The 16,972-nt window shown below is 36.5% G+C and overlaps 1 protein-coding gene across 10 annotated transcripts in view; it reads left to right on the top strand.

The window, feature by feature from the left end:
* MAP3K4 (mitogen-activated protein kinase kinase kinase 4) overlaps positions 1–16,972 on the top strand; it is a 79,125-nt gene that overhangs the window by 31,515 nt on the left and 30,638 nt on the right. For 9 of the 10 annotated variants that reach the window (XR_003924507.2, XM_030021433.1, XM_030021430.2 and 6 more), the window contains exons 4-13: positions 408–650; positions 5,701–5,847; positions 8,536–8,693; positions 9,094–9,210; positions 9,626–9,725; positions 9,815–9,898; positions 12,122–12,388; positions 14,316–14,465; positions 15,518–15,679; positions 16,717–16,850. Coding sequence is in view for 9 of the 10 variants with exons in the window: in XM_030021433.1 (XP_029877293.1) it covers positions 408–650; positions 5,701–5,847; positions 8,536–8,693; positions 9,094–9,210; positions 9,626–9,725; positions 9,815–9,898; positions 12,122–12,388; positions 14,316–14,465; positions 15,518–15,679; positions 16,717–16,850 (1,562 nt within the window). In the remaining variant the exon portion in view is untranslated. The remainder of the gene's footprint in view (positions 1–407; positions 651–5,700; positions 5,848–8,535; positions 8,694–9,093; positions 9,211–9,625; positions 9,726–9,814; positions 9,899–12,121; positions 12,389–14,315; positions 14,466–15,517; positions 15,680–16,716; positions 16,851–16,972) is intronic. The other variant, XM_041125070.1, reaches the window with a different exon arrangement.

The following is a 16,972-nucleotide window of genomic DNA, read 5'->3' as shown; positions in this document are numbered from 1 at the left end:
TTTTTTTTAATATATTTTTAAATTCTCAAGTATTTTATCTTATAATGAACTGACTATATGTCTCTATATATTATGTTAGGGTTAACCTGTATGTTCATCATAATCTCAAACTGCAGTTTCTTCCTGTGTAGTGAGGTGATCTCCAGCTTTAATGGATGGTTTAATAATTTTAAAACAGAAACATAAAGTTAAGAGATTGTTTTGTTCACTCCCAAGGGTCCATAATTGTTTTCCTCAGCCTGCTGATCCTCAAAAAAAAAAAAGAGAAATTGAAACTTCTGTGGTTGATTTGCCAGTTAATAGAATCTTACCTTTTAAAAATAGACTTTAGTGCATGCTGCTTTAAACAAATGCTAAATCCTAAAGAATTTAAGGATCATTTTCATGATACCTATTTCTTGTTACAGTTTTCAGAATTTCCAGATCCCATGTTGTGTTCAGATTATGTGCAGTTATTAAATTCCCCACCTTGTTGTGAGCAAAAATGCAGCACTGTATCATGGGAGGAGCTGAAATCCATGGATTTGCCATCTTTTGAACCTGCATTCTTGGTCCTCTGCCGAGTCCTGCTCAATGTTATCCATGAATGTCTCAAGCTAAGGTTGGAACAAAGACCTGCTGGGGAACCATCTCTTTTGAGTATTAAACAGGTTTGCTTCAACTGTTGTTTGTTTTTTTTAATAGTTCCTATTTGAAATTACTTTGTCATGTCATTATGATAAGGTTGTTGGTTTAAAGAGGATTAGTTTAAGAAATGACAATGTATAATTATGTAATAACTTTTTATAAATAGTCTTATATGGAGATCTGGATTTTGCATAGTAAACAACTGGTCATATGTAACTCTCTGATTTAGACTTCCAGGAATCAAAACTGGTGATTAAAGAATTATTAGCCAGTGAAGGTAAACAGTATTTGTTCCATTTGCATTATAAGCTATATAACCTTGTCCAGCACATCTTCCTCTATTTGGGTTTCTTAGGCAGCGTAACCAGTTTTAAGGGTCTGTATATTTCTTTTTTCCTTTGATTTGATCCTTTTTTCATTGCAAAAGTAAGACCTCTGCCAACATGTGATGGACACATAGTGGAAGTTGATTAAGAAGAAAAACAAAATGGAAAAAAAAAAAATCTTCTTTCCTAGCATATTGTTTTATATAAATATCTGATAATTTCTGTGGGTAGTGACCCAAGATTGTCAGTCCTGTCACTGGCTGAGAATGTTGTATGGGGATTTCTTTTCTGTTGGTCATCTGATACAACGAAGGCTGTTTAGATCGATGCCATTTTTCAAAGTCTAGTCCAGGATATATTAAAATTGTCTGAAGTCATCTCCCTGCTCCCTGGCAGGCATAACCAGATCAGAGTTTTATCAGGTGGTCTTTAAGGGTAAACAGTAAAATAAGCTTTTGGGCTGATTATGATTTCCTATTCCAGTTATCTGCCGCTCCAAAATCAATTGCTAAATTACTTCACGGTCCCAAGTAAATTTCAGTCCTCTCTCTTCTTCCCTCTCCCCCTGCCTTACTCCCCACCTTTTTTGGTCCTTGGTATACTAGGATTTTGGATGCCCTTATACCCAAAAGCACAGTACCTACAATTTCAATCTTAAGAGTCATAGTTACAATAAAATACAGCATAGCATACTGTATTGTAAAGCACAATATATCCTTTTTTCACAGAGTTTGGGGCTATTTTTTTGCCCTTACGTTTTCTATTCTCATTATGGACTTTGAGTTAAGTAAAAATGACACTTTCTTCCTGAAAAACAATGTGTTTGTTACAGACTGTTTTGATGGTGTATACTGTCTTGCTAATTACATTGAAAAAATGAATTAAACTCAGCAAATGCTTGCTGTCCCACGCAGTATTTCTGAACAGGCAAAGGAGCTGTGGAGGGTATTTCATAAATAGATGTATTTGTTTCCTGGAGAATTATAATTCCTGAAATCTTGGGCAGGCTCACAACAGCCTAGGGGTCTGTGTTGTTCTGCAGGTTCACAGAATATTACAGAATTACAGAGAAGTTTGGGTTGGACATACTCTGGTCCAACATTCTGTAGTGGAAGCTGGGCCCTATGCTAGGTTATCCAGGGCCTTGTTAGGCCAGATCATGAATACTTTCAGTGAGAGAGAGATTCTACTGCTTTTCCAGCCAATCTGTTCCAGCGTTTTATTTTTTCTCCCAGTAAAGCATTTTTTTTCCTGTATCCAGACAGAATTTTCCTGAAGCAACTTGTGCCTGTTGCCTCTTGTCGAGTTGCCGTGCATCCTTGTGAAAGAGTGCCCCCGTTTTCTCTGTAACTACCCTTTAGGCATTGGAAAACTGTGGTTAGATTCCCCGTGCGTATTCTCCTCTCTAGGTTGAACAAACCCAATCCTTTGAATTGTTCTTCGTATGCACATAGCACAGAGCCGTTTGGGTTCTATCATGATGGACCTACTGGGTGTCATTTGAGGCACTGAGACTTTTAAGTGTCTCCTACTTTTTGGTACCATTTGAAACGTGTAGCGATACTATTTGGATGTGTCAGACATGCTAGTCCTGATACCTAGCTTTTCCAAGGCGAGGTTAATTCTTGGATTACTAGCAAGTCAATTCTATTTTTTTTTTTTTTTTTTTTTAAATCTGGTTTGCAAGAAAAAGCATACACACAAAAAGAAAACCAGCACAGATATATGCTTCCTACAGCATACTTTTCCTCCCATCCTTTCTCACTAGCTTCCCCTTTTTAAGCCATCTCATCCATGTTTCATTTTTAGCAGTAGCTTTTGTGATCCTGATGATCCCATTATCAGAGAGAGCTGTTGTCTTTTAAAGGCAATTTGCCATTATGTGGTGGCAATGTAGTTCTGAACAGTTCACGATGGTTCTCAAGTTCTGCATTTGTGCTGAAAAGTGGAGGGGGGTGGTGTGTGTGTGCATGTATGTGTATGTGCACACAGGTTATTTCTGTTACGTGGTTAAATTAGACGCTGTTTGTCTGTTCTAACCTGTGTTGAGTGTCTTACAGTGCTATGATCTTCTGCAAAATAACTATCAGATCCCTGGATCTTTCATACCAGTTTGTATCTTCAAAACAGTAGTAGATTGTACCGTCATTTCATAAAAGCTTCTTCCTTACAACATGACTGGAGAAATTAGGTCAATACTGTTAGAAGATTTTTAGTTCCAGATTGTAGGCTACTGTAATAGAGAAATGCAATTTACAAATAAGTAATTTCTTTTTCATCCACACCTATTAAAATCTGTAGCTAGAAGCACAGCAGCATATTGTATGTTGATGCAGGTGCTGATTTATTGCATTACCATTTCTGTTATCCACACACCTGTTAAGCAGGTAGTATTTGAACACATTTTAATGATTAAAGAAGCAGCCAGCTAAAGCATGTGTGTTTGGATGGGGAAAACCATATCTGATGATCAGCACTCTGTCTAGATGGTCTTAACAGCATGTTGTACCTCCTGGAATTTTTGGGTCACCAGTGCTTATGTCAGCCATCAACATTTTGTACAGACTGCTTATGGTCTGTTATTGTCACGTGGAATGCGTTAACTCTGAGGTAGTCTGACCTAGTGGAAAAGTGAAAAGTCACACCTGCCTGGTTTCTGATAAGTAACTGACACCACTTAAGAGCAGGGCCACAATGTACTGATTAGTTACTGTGTTCTGCTTAATCAGGTTTTATATATCGGGTATGGTTATAGGTCACTTAGAGTAGGTGTGATGTAAATTTTGGAAATTACTGGGACAGAAAAATGTGAATGTTTGGTGACATATTGTTATTTTATAAGTCAAGTAAATATTGGGGGTAGGGAGAAACAAAAAACAAACCACCAAACCCAAGAAAACTTAATATGAAGTTTCTTGCTCTAAACTGCAGTACCCTGGAGGCTGTGTGACCTGCCCCACCTGCTTTGCAGAAAAGAATTTCTTGTGCAAACTCCCTAAACGAAAAGAAACCCATTAAACAAACCAGTAATAGGGATAATATTTTCAGTTTAAGCTGCACATTCTTTAGTGTGCTCATTATGGACCATATTTTTTGTTTGCCTATTGCCTTGTGAATTTCAGTTCCAAAAGTTGACACTTAAAATTAGCACTACAGGGTTTTTTGTAATTCCTATATTCTGTTATTCAATAGCACTACACATCACTGTATGGCAGTATTATTTAAACAAAAAATGACTATTTTTAATGAAGTCTTGAGAGTATTTTAATTTGGAATAGACAAATGTTACTCTTCGCAAATTTTAGAAGTGAACTTTGCTTGTATCTGTAAGATATGCCATACTGTCTAGTAAAGTTTAATGGATAAGTGATATTGCCAAGTCCCATCTGTCTCTGTGATGGGTAGTTAAATATCAGTTTTAAATTCTTTGAACAAGTTATGGGTTTTTTTGTGGATCCAAGGGCAAAAAAGTCCACAAAGTTAACACGGAGTACACTGAATGTGATTGAGTGAGTGGAGAGTGAAGAATGCACATTTGTTTTTAAATATGTGATGTATTAGGGGTATAAACATGTAATTATTGGATTTCCACCTTATAAAAAAAATTTTTTTTTCCCCTTTTTGTCTAACTATTGGTAAGTTTTAAACTACAGAGTTCAGAATATTACCCTTGTTTCCCTTGCATGCAGAGGAGCACAGCGTAACGTGTTCTGGCTTGTAAAACATTCCAAAGACTGTTGTCATATTAATAACATTATTGTACGTTTTTTGCTTTCACGCCATTACAATTTCTCATACATTGAGTCCACTATATTGATGTATTATTTTGCCAGGATAGCCATTAGAGAAGACTTTAAAAAGCAGATTAACCAACCAACAATTCCATTCCCTCTGACCCTCAAAATGAACCCCTCTCTTCCTCTCAGACTCTCGATTTAATGAAGTAGTTGCTCAGAAAAGGTCAGGGGTTGTCAGACTTGGAGACTGATAATGATTTCAGAAGAATACACACTTAGCACTGAAGGACTTCTGAAAGAAAGGCTTTCGTTGGTGTAGGTTTGAAACCATTCTTGCTGTTTGTGTACTCCTATGTCTGTGGTAGTGCATGCTTCTTCAAATAAATAAAAGCTGTAAGTTTTCAGGGAGGAGTGATAGCTGTTTGGCAAAATGTCACCACTTCTACGATTGAAAAGATAACTTTCTTCCTGTTAGCCTTGCCCAGGGAAGCAACAAAAGAAGCACTAACTGTTTTCAGGTCTAGTATGCGTTTTAGAGTTGTTGACACCTGCTCAATAGGTTGACAATGAATTTCCTGTAGTAAAACATTTCTCATAGGTCTCTAAGCATCTGTCAAACACATTGCATATTGTTTCTGACTGGCTTCCATTTAAACTTGTGATTTAATGATTGTGAGCCCTCTTGCCCACTTCTGAACTTTTTAACTACCCAGTAAGTTGCTTGCTGTGGCTCTGTGCAGGGAATGAAGTTTGAAACATCTGCTTCCATCTCCATTTACAGTTATGTGGCAAATGGCATGATGGCAATTAAATAATCCTGGTAAACTAGTCACATCTTTCCTGCAGATATGTAAAGCGACTGTATTAATTTCTAAAAACTGTAGAAATTATCTACTGATAAACTTAACACATTTAGACAAACTGGACCGACAAATTAAGTTTTCACTTCCCAGGGAGAATTTAAGAGTAATGTCTTGACTGATGGCAGGTTTTGGGTTTTTCTCTTGCAGCTAGTGAGAGAGTGTAAAGAGGTTCTGAAGGGTGGCCTGTTAATGAAGCAATATTACCAGTTTATGTTACGTGAGGTGTTAGATGACTTACAAAAGATTGATTGCAACATTGATTCTTTTGAAGAGGACCTGCATAAAATGTTAATGGTAAGCTTCAAAAAGGACAAAATATTTGGAGTTCTAGTAAGTGTATTAATCTGAATACTGCTAATAGAAATCTATTGTCCCTGTTGGGTATAGGTCTTGCTTTTTTTTTTTCTTTTTTCTTTTTTTATGGTGTGCTACTTCAACATAATTTTATTGTTTTAGTGGACTTGTAAAGGTAACACAGTAGTCATTGCCATTTAGCAATACTGTTTTTTGTTTACTGGACTGTGGTACAGTAGTATACTTGTAAATTGCCTGTATTTACAACAAAATGGTTCATATGTAGAACTGTAAATTCCATACATTTAAACTAAACTTTTAATATTTAATACTGTTAGTATTGAATAAAAAAAATAAATACAATTGTTTGACTAACATCATGTCTTAATATCTTGGTATTGCATTCATCCATTAATGATACCTTAGTTTTAATGTGTATTCATTATTGCAATAAGTTAAATACAAAGAAGTATTTTCAAGACAAGCACTTGGCCTCTCTGAAAGATATTAAATTAAATATTCTTAAGTAAATTTAGTTTAAATTACGTTCCCTTGCATGTGACTGATTTTTATTCTTTTGTGAGTTGTTTGAGCTTTGTCCTCACTATTGTGGGGACCCCCGCCCCCAAGATACACCTCAGTACCTCATCACTAGTGTTGTCAGCAGAGCTGTTGGTACCATCTGTTGCTAAGTATGCATGGATTTTCCTATTACATGCTTTTCATTGCATACAGTGGTGAAACTATATTGTTTTAACTAAAGTTTCTGATGCTGTGTGCCTGCCTTCATCTCCATCTGAAATTTCTAGAAACTTCCAGCAGAAATGACCTGGCTAGATGAAAGGGAAATGGTTCATCTTGTCCATTTTGAAATTCCTTACCTGGTGGTTTTGGGGTTTGTTTTTTTTTAGGTAGCTGTAATGTTTTTGTGCTTTGAGGCAAGAGGTTGAACTTTGGCAGCAGTTTCAGTTGTATAAGGGTTTTGCTTTTTGTGGGTCTTGAAAGGGGTGGTAACAAGACTGTGTAAATAGGAATAAATATATTGGACTTCAAAGAATCATAGTTTGTGCCTATTCAGAGTTGCAGGTTCGTGTAGCACCAGGAGCAGGGGAGAAAGATTGGATTGGTCAAGACTGTCAGAAGATTGGGACAGCTGGGCAAAGAGAGCTGAAGAGATCATCTGGACTGGAAATAGGGATAGGGAAAACTTGTACGAAATCAGAAGGTTAAGGCAGGATTAATGAGGGGTGAGAGGTGGAACTTACTGTCTTTTCCTGTGGACTCCTTGTATAGGCAGGCAAGGTAGCTAAGAGGAGTACTGGAAGAGAAATTAGGCTGAGAGTGAAAGGTGAATTAAATAAAGTCAAGAATGGGGGTATGGTCTGAGACTACCAAAACACAGTACCTACCTAATCCAGAGTAGAGTTTTAAGGTTTTCCATATCTACTCCGCTCTTGTGAGACCCCACCTGGAGTACTGTGTTCAGCTGTGGGGCCCCCAGCATAAGAAAGACATGAATTTGCTCGAGCGGATCCAGAGGAGGGCCATGAAGATGATCAGAGGGCTGGAGCACCTCTCCCATGAAGACAGGCTGAGAGAGTTGGGGTTGTTCAGCCTGGAGAAGTGAAGGCTTCAGGGAGACCTTATAGTGGCCTTCGAGTACCTACAGGGGGCCTACAGGAAAGATGGGGAGGGACTTTGTACAAGGGCATGTAGTGATAGGACGAGGGGTAATGGCTTTAAACTGAAAGAGGGTAGATTTAGATTAGGTACAAGGAAGAGATTCTTCACCGTGAGGGTGGTGATGCACTGGAACAGGTTGCCCAGAGAGGTTGTGGCTGCCCCATCCCTGGCAGTGTTCAAGGCCAGGTTGGATGGGGCTTTGAGCAGCCTGGTCTAGTGGAAGGTGTCCCTGCTCATGGCAGGGGGGTTGGAACTAGATGATCTTTAAGGTCCCTTCCAACTCAAATCATTCAGTGATTCTATGTCCTTGGTCCAAAAATACCTGAGGTCAATGGGAAGTGTCTTAACCATTTCTGAGGAGGGACATTGCTTGATGTTAGGGATTATTGAACTAAAACAAATTGCAGCCATGTTTTTTGCATTCGGTATGATCCTAAAGGGCCGATGTTTGAAGAAGAATTGTACTTACCTGGATTTTTATGTTGGTTTAAAACAATAATAATTAAATAACGGTGAGAGAGAAGACTTGATATAAAGGAACACAAGGTATAATGCATAATCTGAGAAGCCTGTTCACTGCACTTATCCATATCCAGGAGGATATGTTCAGATAAAACCTTTCAGAGTAATCCAGTTAATAAAAGATATAGAGACTGTTTTTCAGTAGTTCAGCTTTAAAAACTCTGGCCACTGTGGGTATTCACTGATACAATGGTGAATAGCAGCACAGCAAGCAAGGTGGTGATATTGTCAGTATTTTCAGAAGAGTATAATGGAGACATAATATTTAATACTTCAGTAGCACTTTCTACTTCCTGAGCCATAAATTGCAGCTTTTGAGTGGAAACATGTAGCTCATTTTCAGTCATAACAAATGAAAAATGTTGTAGAAATAGATTCTACAAATTGTATAATACTGAGATTGCTTGTTGATTTGAGAAGTTACAATCCTTAGTTACATATTGTGTAACAATTTCTGTTTAAATTATCTCTTTCCGTGTACAGGTTTACTTTGATTATATGCGAAGCTGGATCCAAATGCTACAGCAGTTACCTCAAGCGTCTCATAGTTTAAAAAATCTGTTGGAGGAGGAATGGAATTTCACCAAAGAAATAACTCCTTATATAAGAGGGGGCGAAGCTCAAGCTGGAAAACTATTCTGGTAGCTTTTATTTAATTACTCTGCTGATGGTGTTGATTTGTACCAGACATGTATTCAAGTCGGCACTTGTTCAGGGTTCCCACGTTGGGCTTCTTGAGGCCTCAGTAAGCAGCTGATAGTTTTTGTGAATTTATGGATTATTACAATGACTGTAGCTGTAGGATGCAGTAACTGCAGATTGCTCTTACTCTAGCTATAACAGGAATGACTGCTTCTATGGAAAGTTCCCATTCCTCCTAGCCCCGTGCACGTAGAGTAACTGAGGGCCCCCAAGATGCTGCTTGTTTCTGCAGGCGGACTTGGCAACGCAGCTCTCTTGCATTGGACAGAGTAGGAAGAAGTTTAAGGTGCCATGCTACCTGAATAAGACTCTGAAGTTCCACCATTTCTGTTGCTACAGTGATATTGCAGGAATGCTGCTGAAATCTACAGGAATATTTTTAGATTCTGGACTACAAGACAGTTGTGATGAATTTTGGGCCAGTGCCGATGACAGTACTGCATCAGATGAAATCAGGTATTAAGCCGTTTGGCTTAATAATAACAAACACACTTACTCATGTTTCTATACCCCTGACAGGTACATACTGCATTTTATTTCTTAGAACGAAAACTTCATAAATAAATGCAAGACTCCATAGACTTTATTGCTAATATTTCTGTATGCAGTAGTAATGAACCATTATTTTGTTCATTTGAAGCCTAATAACCTTCTTTTTAATTCAGGGTATCAGAGATTGTTTATGTAATGTTCTTTAAATTCAGTTTTTATATCCTTATAAAAAATGTGCCTGCTTGTCAGTCAGCTGGTTGTAAATATATTTTCTATGTTCTTTCTATTGATATATATGTAAATAATTCTTACTTTTTAGTAGCTGTATAAATGCAATATGATTTATTAAAATGTCATTTCATTCTTACTAATGTTTCAGGAGGTCTGTTATAGAGACCAGCCGAGCACTCAAAGAGCTGTTTCATGAAGCTAGAGAAAGGGCCTCCAAAGCTCTTGGTTTTGCTAAAATGCTGAGGAAAGTAAGTTAACAGTAGAGTCTCATCTTATTTATATGCTTTAAATAAATTTAGTCTGAAAGCATATTCTTTTGTTTTGTCATTATTTGTAGGACCTTGAAATAGCAGCAGAATTTGCATTGTCAGCCCCTGTGCGAGATCTTCTGAACGCTCTGAAAACAAAAGAGTATGTGAAGGTAAATTCAGTTTAGAGGCATGAAAGTACAGTGGGGATGCTAAGCAAAATGTCAAAGGATATTTACTGGCATACTTTCAGGTTTTTAATGTGGCATCTATATCTCATCATATTTTAAATGTCATGTATTTAATATTGAATTATGGAAGTCAAGTTATTTTCTGTACCTGTGTTTATGTGAGTAAGAATGCTAGTCTCTGTTTTGGGAAATCAGTGTCTAATTCCTTGTCTTCCCAAAGATTCTCTTTGTGACTTAGGAAAAGCCTCTTTGCTTTAATAGTACTTCCTCATTTGTGAGAGAGGAGTAATAACACTTAGTAGGGAGTGTTACGAAAAATAAACGCTTTGAAGTTTGAGGTAAACAGATACATCAGTAAATGGACATGTTTAAGTAGATAATCTCAAACTATGGACCTGTGCTTTGTGTGCTTTTATAAAGCAACAATATTGTAGTGGAGGTCCACTCTAGTGAGCTTTCTTGAAAGCACTAAGTATGTGAGAAATGCAGGGACTGTGTTCTGTTCCAGAATAACTGTTGCTAGAAAACTGTTGTACAGCACATGTAGGTTAAACTCTCGGTGCCCAATATTTACTGCACTAGAAATTCCCACATTTATGGTTTTGCACTTTATTCTTAAAAAAAATTCCTAGGTTAACAAGTCTTTATTGCAGTTTGAACTTAAGTAAATCAATTGCTTCAACAGATTAAATTTATTTGGATCTGCTGTTCTTTTTTGTCCTTCCATACATTTATTATATATAATTCCCAACTGGGAAATAATCTACTAACTTTTGCATGACAAAATTCTTGTTAGATTGATATAAACGATTGCTAAAAGTAGAAATTGGTTCAAGGAGAGACTGACAAGTTCATAGGAGAGAAATTCATAAAGGGTTGTTAAATACATGGACGAAACATCTGGCTCAGCAGGACACCAGTGGGAGAATAGGGAATTCAGTATATGTTTACTTTTTAAAAATATTTTTCCCCAAGTATCCACTCTTGGCTGCTTTAAGACACAATATTAAATTTGGTAGATCTTTTAGTTAAAGATAGTATCGCTGTTCTTACGCATGTGTTTTGAAGAAAAAATTGAATCTTGAGTTTGAAAAATCTGTGTAAGCACATGGTTTAAATAATCTAGATAGATTATTTCGATCTCAGGATTTATGCCTCTTCATCTATTACTTCTCCCCTTTTTTTCACCACTCAAAATGACACACATTTTGGTGATTAACACTTCATGTACTGGCCCCCTAACATCGTGTAGGGAGTTTAAATTTTTAATGGCTTTTTCAATCAGATGCTCATTAGTTTTGGGAAACTACTTTAGCTTTCAGTAACAACCATCTAGTTTTTACATTGACCTATAGATTATAATGGTTTTAATTATAAAATATGGCTGCCTAACAGTAAGAATGTTGAGTACAGTGTTTTGTCTTAGCTTGATGACATCAGACTCTGAAAAGAGAGAATTAAAACTTCACTGTAAGTCAGTTACCTCATGTCAAATCACAGGTATCAAGTATTTTACTGTTTTCACAGTCTGATTCTGATGCCTGACTTGGTTAAAGTATTGTTACCAATGTGACAGATATAATGCAGAAATAGTTTTTAAGTAGTATTTTATTAAAAGAGAACACCCTCATTGGACTTAATTAATCTCTCTTTCATGAATAGTAAAAGAAAAACTGATACTTTTTTTAGCCATATTTTTGCTTACTCTTATCTTTTGTAGCCATTGAGAAATGTTATGTAGATTCTTAGAGATCCTGAAGGAATTTTTCTTCTTTTAATATTCCAATCTTAAAAATGTGTGCTTCATAAGTCTTAAATTAGTGTTGACTAATTTACTTTTTAAAATATGTGTGTGTGTATACATTTTATACATACATATACACACATATAGTTTATATGTGAAATCAGACATTTTTGTAACAAAATTCCTTTAGAAGAATATGTAGAAGGATCAATTGAAGGTACAAGGAAAGATGTCACTGAAAGTTGGTGATCTAGTGGATTTCAAGACAAATGATTTCTTATAATGCACTTTGACTTTTAGTGCAAAAATGGCTGAATGTATTGTTTTAGTATGTATATTGTACAGCTGTTTAAGATGGAAACTCTCCCTGATGCTTAAGTGAGATGACATATATCTATTTTATCTGTTTCATGTATCACAGAAGATTCACTCATTCAGTATATTTATATTTTTTTCTACAGGTGCAAATCCCTGGACTCGAGAGTTTACAAGTATTTGTACCAAATAGTATTGCAGGGGAAAAATCTGTGATTTTGCAGCTCCTCAATGCAGCTGCTGGAAAGGATTGCTCAAAGGATTCAGATGAGGTTGCGTATGAAGCTTATTTACTAATGACCAAACATAGTGATAAAGACCGTGAATTAGATGACAGCTGGAGCGCATGGGAAGGTCAGCCAATCAAAGTAGTGCCACAAGTAGAAACTGTTGATACACTACGCACCATGCAGGTGGGTTGTTTGGGGTTTTTGGTTTCTTTTTTCGCTGTTTATGTGATCTCCACACTTCTGTGAATGCTTATCCTTTCAGATTAACCACAGTGAGTGGCATGTCTCCTTTTATACGTAATAAAAAGTTACGTTCAAGGATAGGATTGAGTCTTAGTTATGTTAATACAGGTATTAAATGGATTTTAGCATTTCTTAGAAGGATTAATCTCTACAATGTGCATTTTTCAGGGTTGGACTTTGATAATAAAGAGATAGTTTAAATATCTAGTTGGGTGGTCAGCATCAGAAGTGTGGATAGGACTTGAAAACTGTACATTTTATTAAGAAGTCACCAGTCTCCGAGAGTGTGTGGCAGTTGTGTGCTTTCCACACACAGAGGCATGAAACCGGTTACTTTTGATCTTGGATGAATTGTGACATTTAAAATTAAATTTCTGTGGAAGCTACTGGATGTTCAACAGTTCTGCAGGAAGAAATCTTTCCAGTCATACTTTCCTTCATCCCAAGCCAACAGGGGTTCCCTGCCAGCAGTTCTGCTCCGCTCTAGCAACTGAGCCAGCTGCAGCTCCCTGCCCCTCCTGTTCTCATATCCTTATGTTAAGCTAAGTGAATTTTCCTTTTGGCATGTCATGTAGTTCCTTGGATCTGTACCATAAATGGGCTCTACTGTCTATGGACAAAGTGACTTTCCGTGTCACTCTGCCTGGCCTCTAGCATTCAGAGGGCTCTAGCAATTACAGGCAGTTGAAAAAGTCACTCCTGTACATACTGCTGTTTTTAACGTGTAAGCATGTTACTTCTTGTTTGTCTGTTGTCCAGACTAACAATGGAAAAACCAGCCTTTGATTAAGTCTTTAGAAGTTCATTGGACTTCTGTCAAAGTTAGCATTTTGTTCAGAAAATGAAAACAGCAAAAGATGGAATTTGGTTTGCAGATGGTATTCTATCTGACATATGTAAGTGCACATAAAACACTGTGTCTTTGTGTATGTGGTTATACATGTATATGTATAACACTGTTTATTAATTTTTACAATCCAATATTGAAAGGCTAGGAAGTAAAAATGCTTCAGAAAGATTGTGTCCTGTGTTTTTAAATAAACATGTTTTGATTGCAAACTAAGGAAAATGTAAGGTGTTATTTAAAAGATGCTCATAAAATAGAAGAATCCCATCAACATTTAAAGAATTTTGAGCATGAAAATATTCTTTGGGGATGAGGTATTGGAAATCAGGATGAAGTAGGTCTTGGTTTGTGAGTAACTTGTTGCAGATGCATTGTCTGTAGTTTGAAATCAACAGATTTCATGTATGTGACTCATTGTGCCACAGCAAAGGCAATACCATCTGTGACTGTGTACTTTTATAGACTTCTGCAATATCAGAGCTCTGGTTTCCAAAACATATTCTTACATTTTAATAATTTTCAAAATTTGAGCAAATACTGTGTGGTAAATTTATGGCTTTCCCTGTTCAGTAGTAGGTTTTGTCCTGAAGTGTATTGCATTACTTGTAAGTAAGCAGGTTTTATCCGTGATGGTTGTTACCTCCATCTGCTTTGAGAAAATATAATTCTTTTGCTTAGATGCTGCCTTTCTGTGTGTAACTGTTCTGAAGACAATTTTAACACAGTGTTTCCCAAACCTTTCCATAAGTGAAAAGAAGTATATTCCCCTTGAAAACTTGCTGTGGCATTTGCCCTAATAGAGTTCTGCTCATAAGATGAGAGTTCATCAAGTTCAGTTGCCAGCATCAAGCTTTTCTGCCAGCATCAAGCTTTAAATGAATAGTGACAAGACATATTTTAAAATTAAATATCTTCATATTTTAGAATTAAAAAAATAACCATTTGGAATTTGCTGATATGGGACATGTTTTTATAGAGAGGATTTTGTTTATAAGAACTAGTGGTACCTTGTATTCCTAGGTTGATAACCTCCTCCTCGTAGTCATTCAATCTGCCCACCTTGTGAGTCAGAGAAAAGCTTTCCAGCAGTCTATTGAAGGGCTTGTATCTCTGCACCAGGAACAGACATCCAGCCAACCAGTCATTGCCAAAGCTCTACAACAGCTCAAGGTAAGCAGTTTTCGAGATTATCTCAGTCAAAGTTGATGGTTCTTCGCTCACTGATAAGTAAAAACATGTAAGGAGACGTAGTTGCAATGCTAATGACATATTCTGCAATTGTCATTTATGCAACCTCTGTGGACTTTACTTTCATTACAATTTTCATTCTGTTTTTGCAAAGGATTTGTGAGTGTATTTTTGAGCAAGACTGGTGCAAGCATTTTTGCACTGGTAAGTGGGAAACAATTCTGTAATGCAATAGAAGTATTAATAGCAACAGAATAAATACATCTTTGTATGACAGCACTATTGAATTGAAAGAAATTGTTTGATTTTTTAAAAATAAATTCTATCAAAATCCATCTGCAAGAAAATCCACTGTCTGCAAGAAACAACTTTTTTTTTTTTCCCCATATTTGGAGAAGATGGCTGCTTTGTGATGTAAAAGTAGGTAGGTCTCTCTCTGGTTTTTTTGCTCTTGTTTTTGGTGTGGGTGGGGTTTTTTTTTTGCTGTTGTGTTTGGTTTTTTTTTTGTTGGATGAGGGTTTTCTTTGGTGGTTTTTTGTTTTTTGCTTTTTTGTTGTTTTTTTGGAGGACCCAGAAAAGCAAAGATTTGTTAGGTTGAAGTTGCAGTATCAGGTCCCTACGTTTCCCCCTGAGTTCAATAGAAGCTGTGTCCAGATACCAGGGTGAAATACAACCAAAGGCTTGGTCACAGTACAGATAATAAAACTCATTTTCTCTTTTCCTGTCTGTCTGGTTTTGGTTGGGGTTTTTTGTTTGTTTGGTTTCTTCCTCCCTTCGCTGTCTTTGTTTTTAAAGTTAATCTTACTCAAGCAAAAAAACTTCATTATGATACTTCAGTTAATTAGAAGACTTGCTTAGTTCAACTGCTGGAAAGTGGTTTTCCAAGACTGAATGAATTGTGATGGCATTAAATACATTACATTTCCATTTAAAATGATGTAATTGTTAGATTCATGTTTGCCTTAGTCTTGTCAACTGTAGAATATAAATAATAATTTGATGCCCCCCCATCCCTTTTTGTTGTTGTTACTCAGAGTGATGCATTACAGCTATGCAATAAGATAAGCAGTGCCATTGATAGAGTTGATCACATGTTCACATCTGAGTTTGATGCTGAAGTTGATGAATCTGAATCTGCCACTTTGCAGCAATACTATCGGGAAGCCATGATTCAGGGTTATAATTTTGGGTTTGAGGTAAGGAAACAAAAACTTAATGGCAGGTTTGTCTTGTAGTTTTGGTAAGAACCAATTGAAATTTCTGGGTTTGCATTGGTGCAAATAAGGTAACTATAACTCTGTGGAAATATGAAGAATTCTAGCAGAACATCATAAAAATATGTGTTGCTGCAGAAATGTTATGTGAAAATGATTGAAAAGGAACAGATAGATCTATTAAATTCAGACTCCAATTACCAGTGCCTGGAACTCTAAAAAGCTTTAATAACTTGATGATTTCAGGTATAGCCTTGTAGGCTCTGCAACTTGGCAGCATTTTAGATGAAATCAGAAATATCCTTTGATATTGAATGTCATTGTGAAACTTGGCTTCTCACAGTTTTTTCAGCCTAGAATAGCATAATACTGTAATATGAGCCATTCTTTCAAAGTTTGTGGTGGTTCTTTGATGCGGTGCATGTAGATTTTGAGTGCCTGCCTAAAAGTGCTGCTGAGGAAATGTCATGTTCAGATGCTTTCAGTATACTGTTTCACTATTTGACTCCTGTGAGCTTTGTAAAATTTTTTTAAGATTGTATCATAACCTAACATACTTCTAAGGATAGTCTTCTAAAAAACAGCTGGTGTTTCTGTTTAATTTTTTAAATGTACATATATGAACTCCTTTATCCCCTAATGTTACCTGCAGTATAACTAAAAATAAACACTGCTTTGTGGTTCAATCTCTTGATTGCAGAACTGAGCATTTATGTAGGATGTTTCTTAAATGACGTGTATGCTGTTAAACATCAGCACATGCCCATATACACACAGGAACGCAATATGGCTCAAGTGCTGCCTCTCACTACAATACATTTTGTATTGTATACTTTTTCATGTTTTTTTTTTTTTTCTATAAATATGCGACTGTTTGCATAAAATCATTTTGTCTAAGAACAGGATGTGACTGTTATCATACTGTAAAGTTTTGCTAGCCTGCAAATACTCCAGAGGCTATTGCAAATGGTATTTTTGTTCTTATTAATATGTGAAAAGTAATCTTTAGTTTCTTACAGTACCATAAAGAAGTTGTTCGTCTGATGTCTGGAGAATTCAGGCAGAAAATTGGAGACAAGTATATCAGCTTTGCCAGAAAATGGATGAATTATGTGCTAACAAAATGTGAGAGTGGCCGAGGCACTCGACCCAGGTAACAGCCAACTTGTTACTGCTATAGTAGTTTGTGTTTAAATACCATGCAGGACTTTTCACAGTGTGAATAATGCTTTATTGTTTAGAAGTAGTTTTTCTGAACTATTGATGCTTCTGGCT

Source organism: Aquila chrysaetos, chromosome 8, assembly GCF_900496995.4.
Source record: "Aquila chrysaetos chrysaetos chromosome 8, bAquChr1.4, whole genome shotgun sequence".
Taxonomy (NCBI): Eukaryota; Metazoa; Chordata; class Aves; order Accipitriformes; family Accipitridae; genus Aquila; species Aquila chrysaetos.
This window is presented reverse-complemented; position numbering and strand designations above follow the sequence as displayed.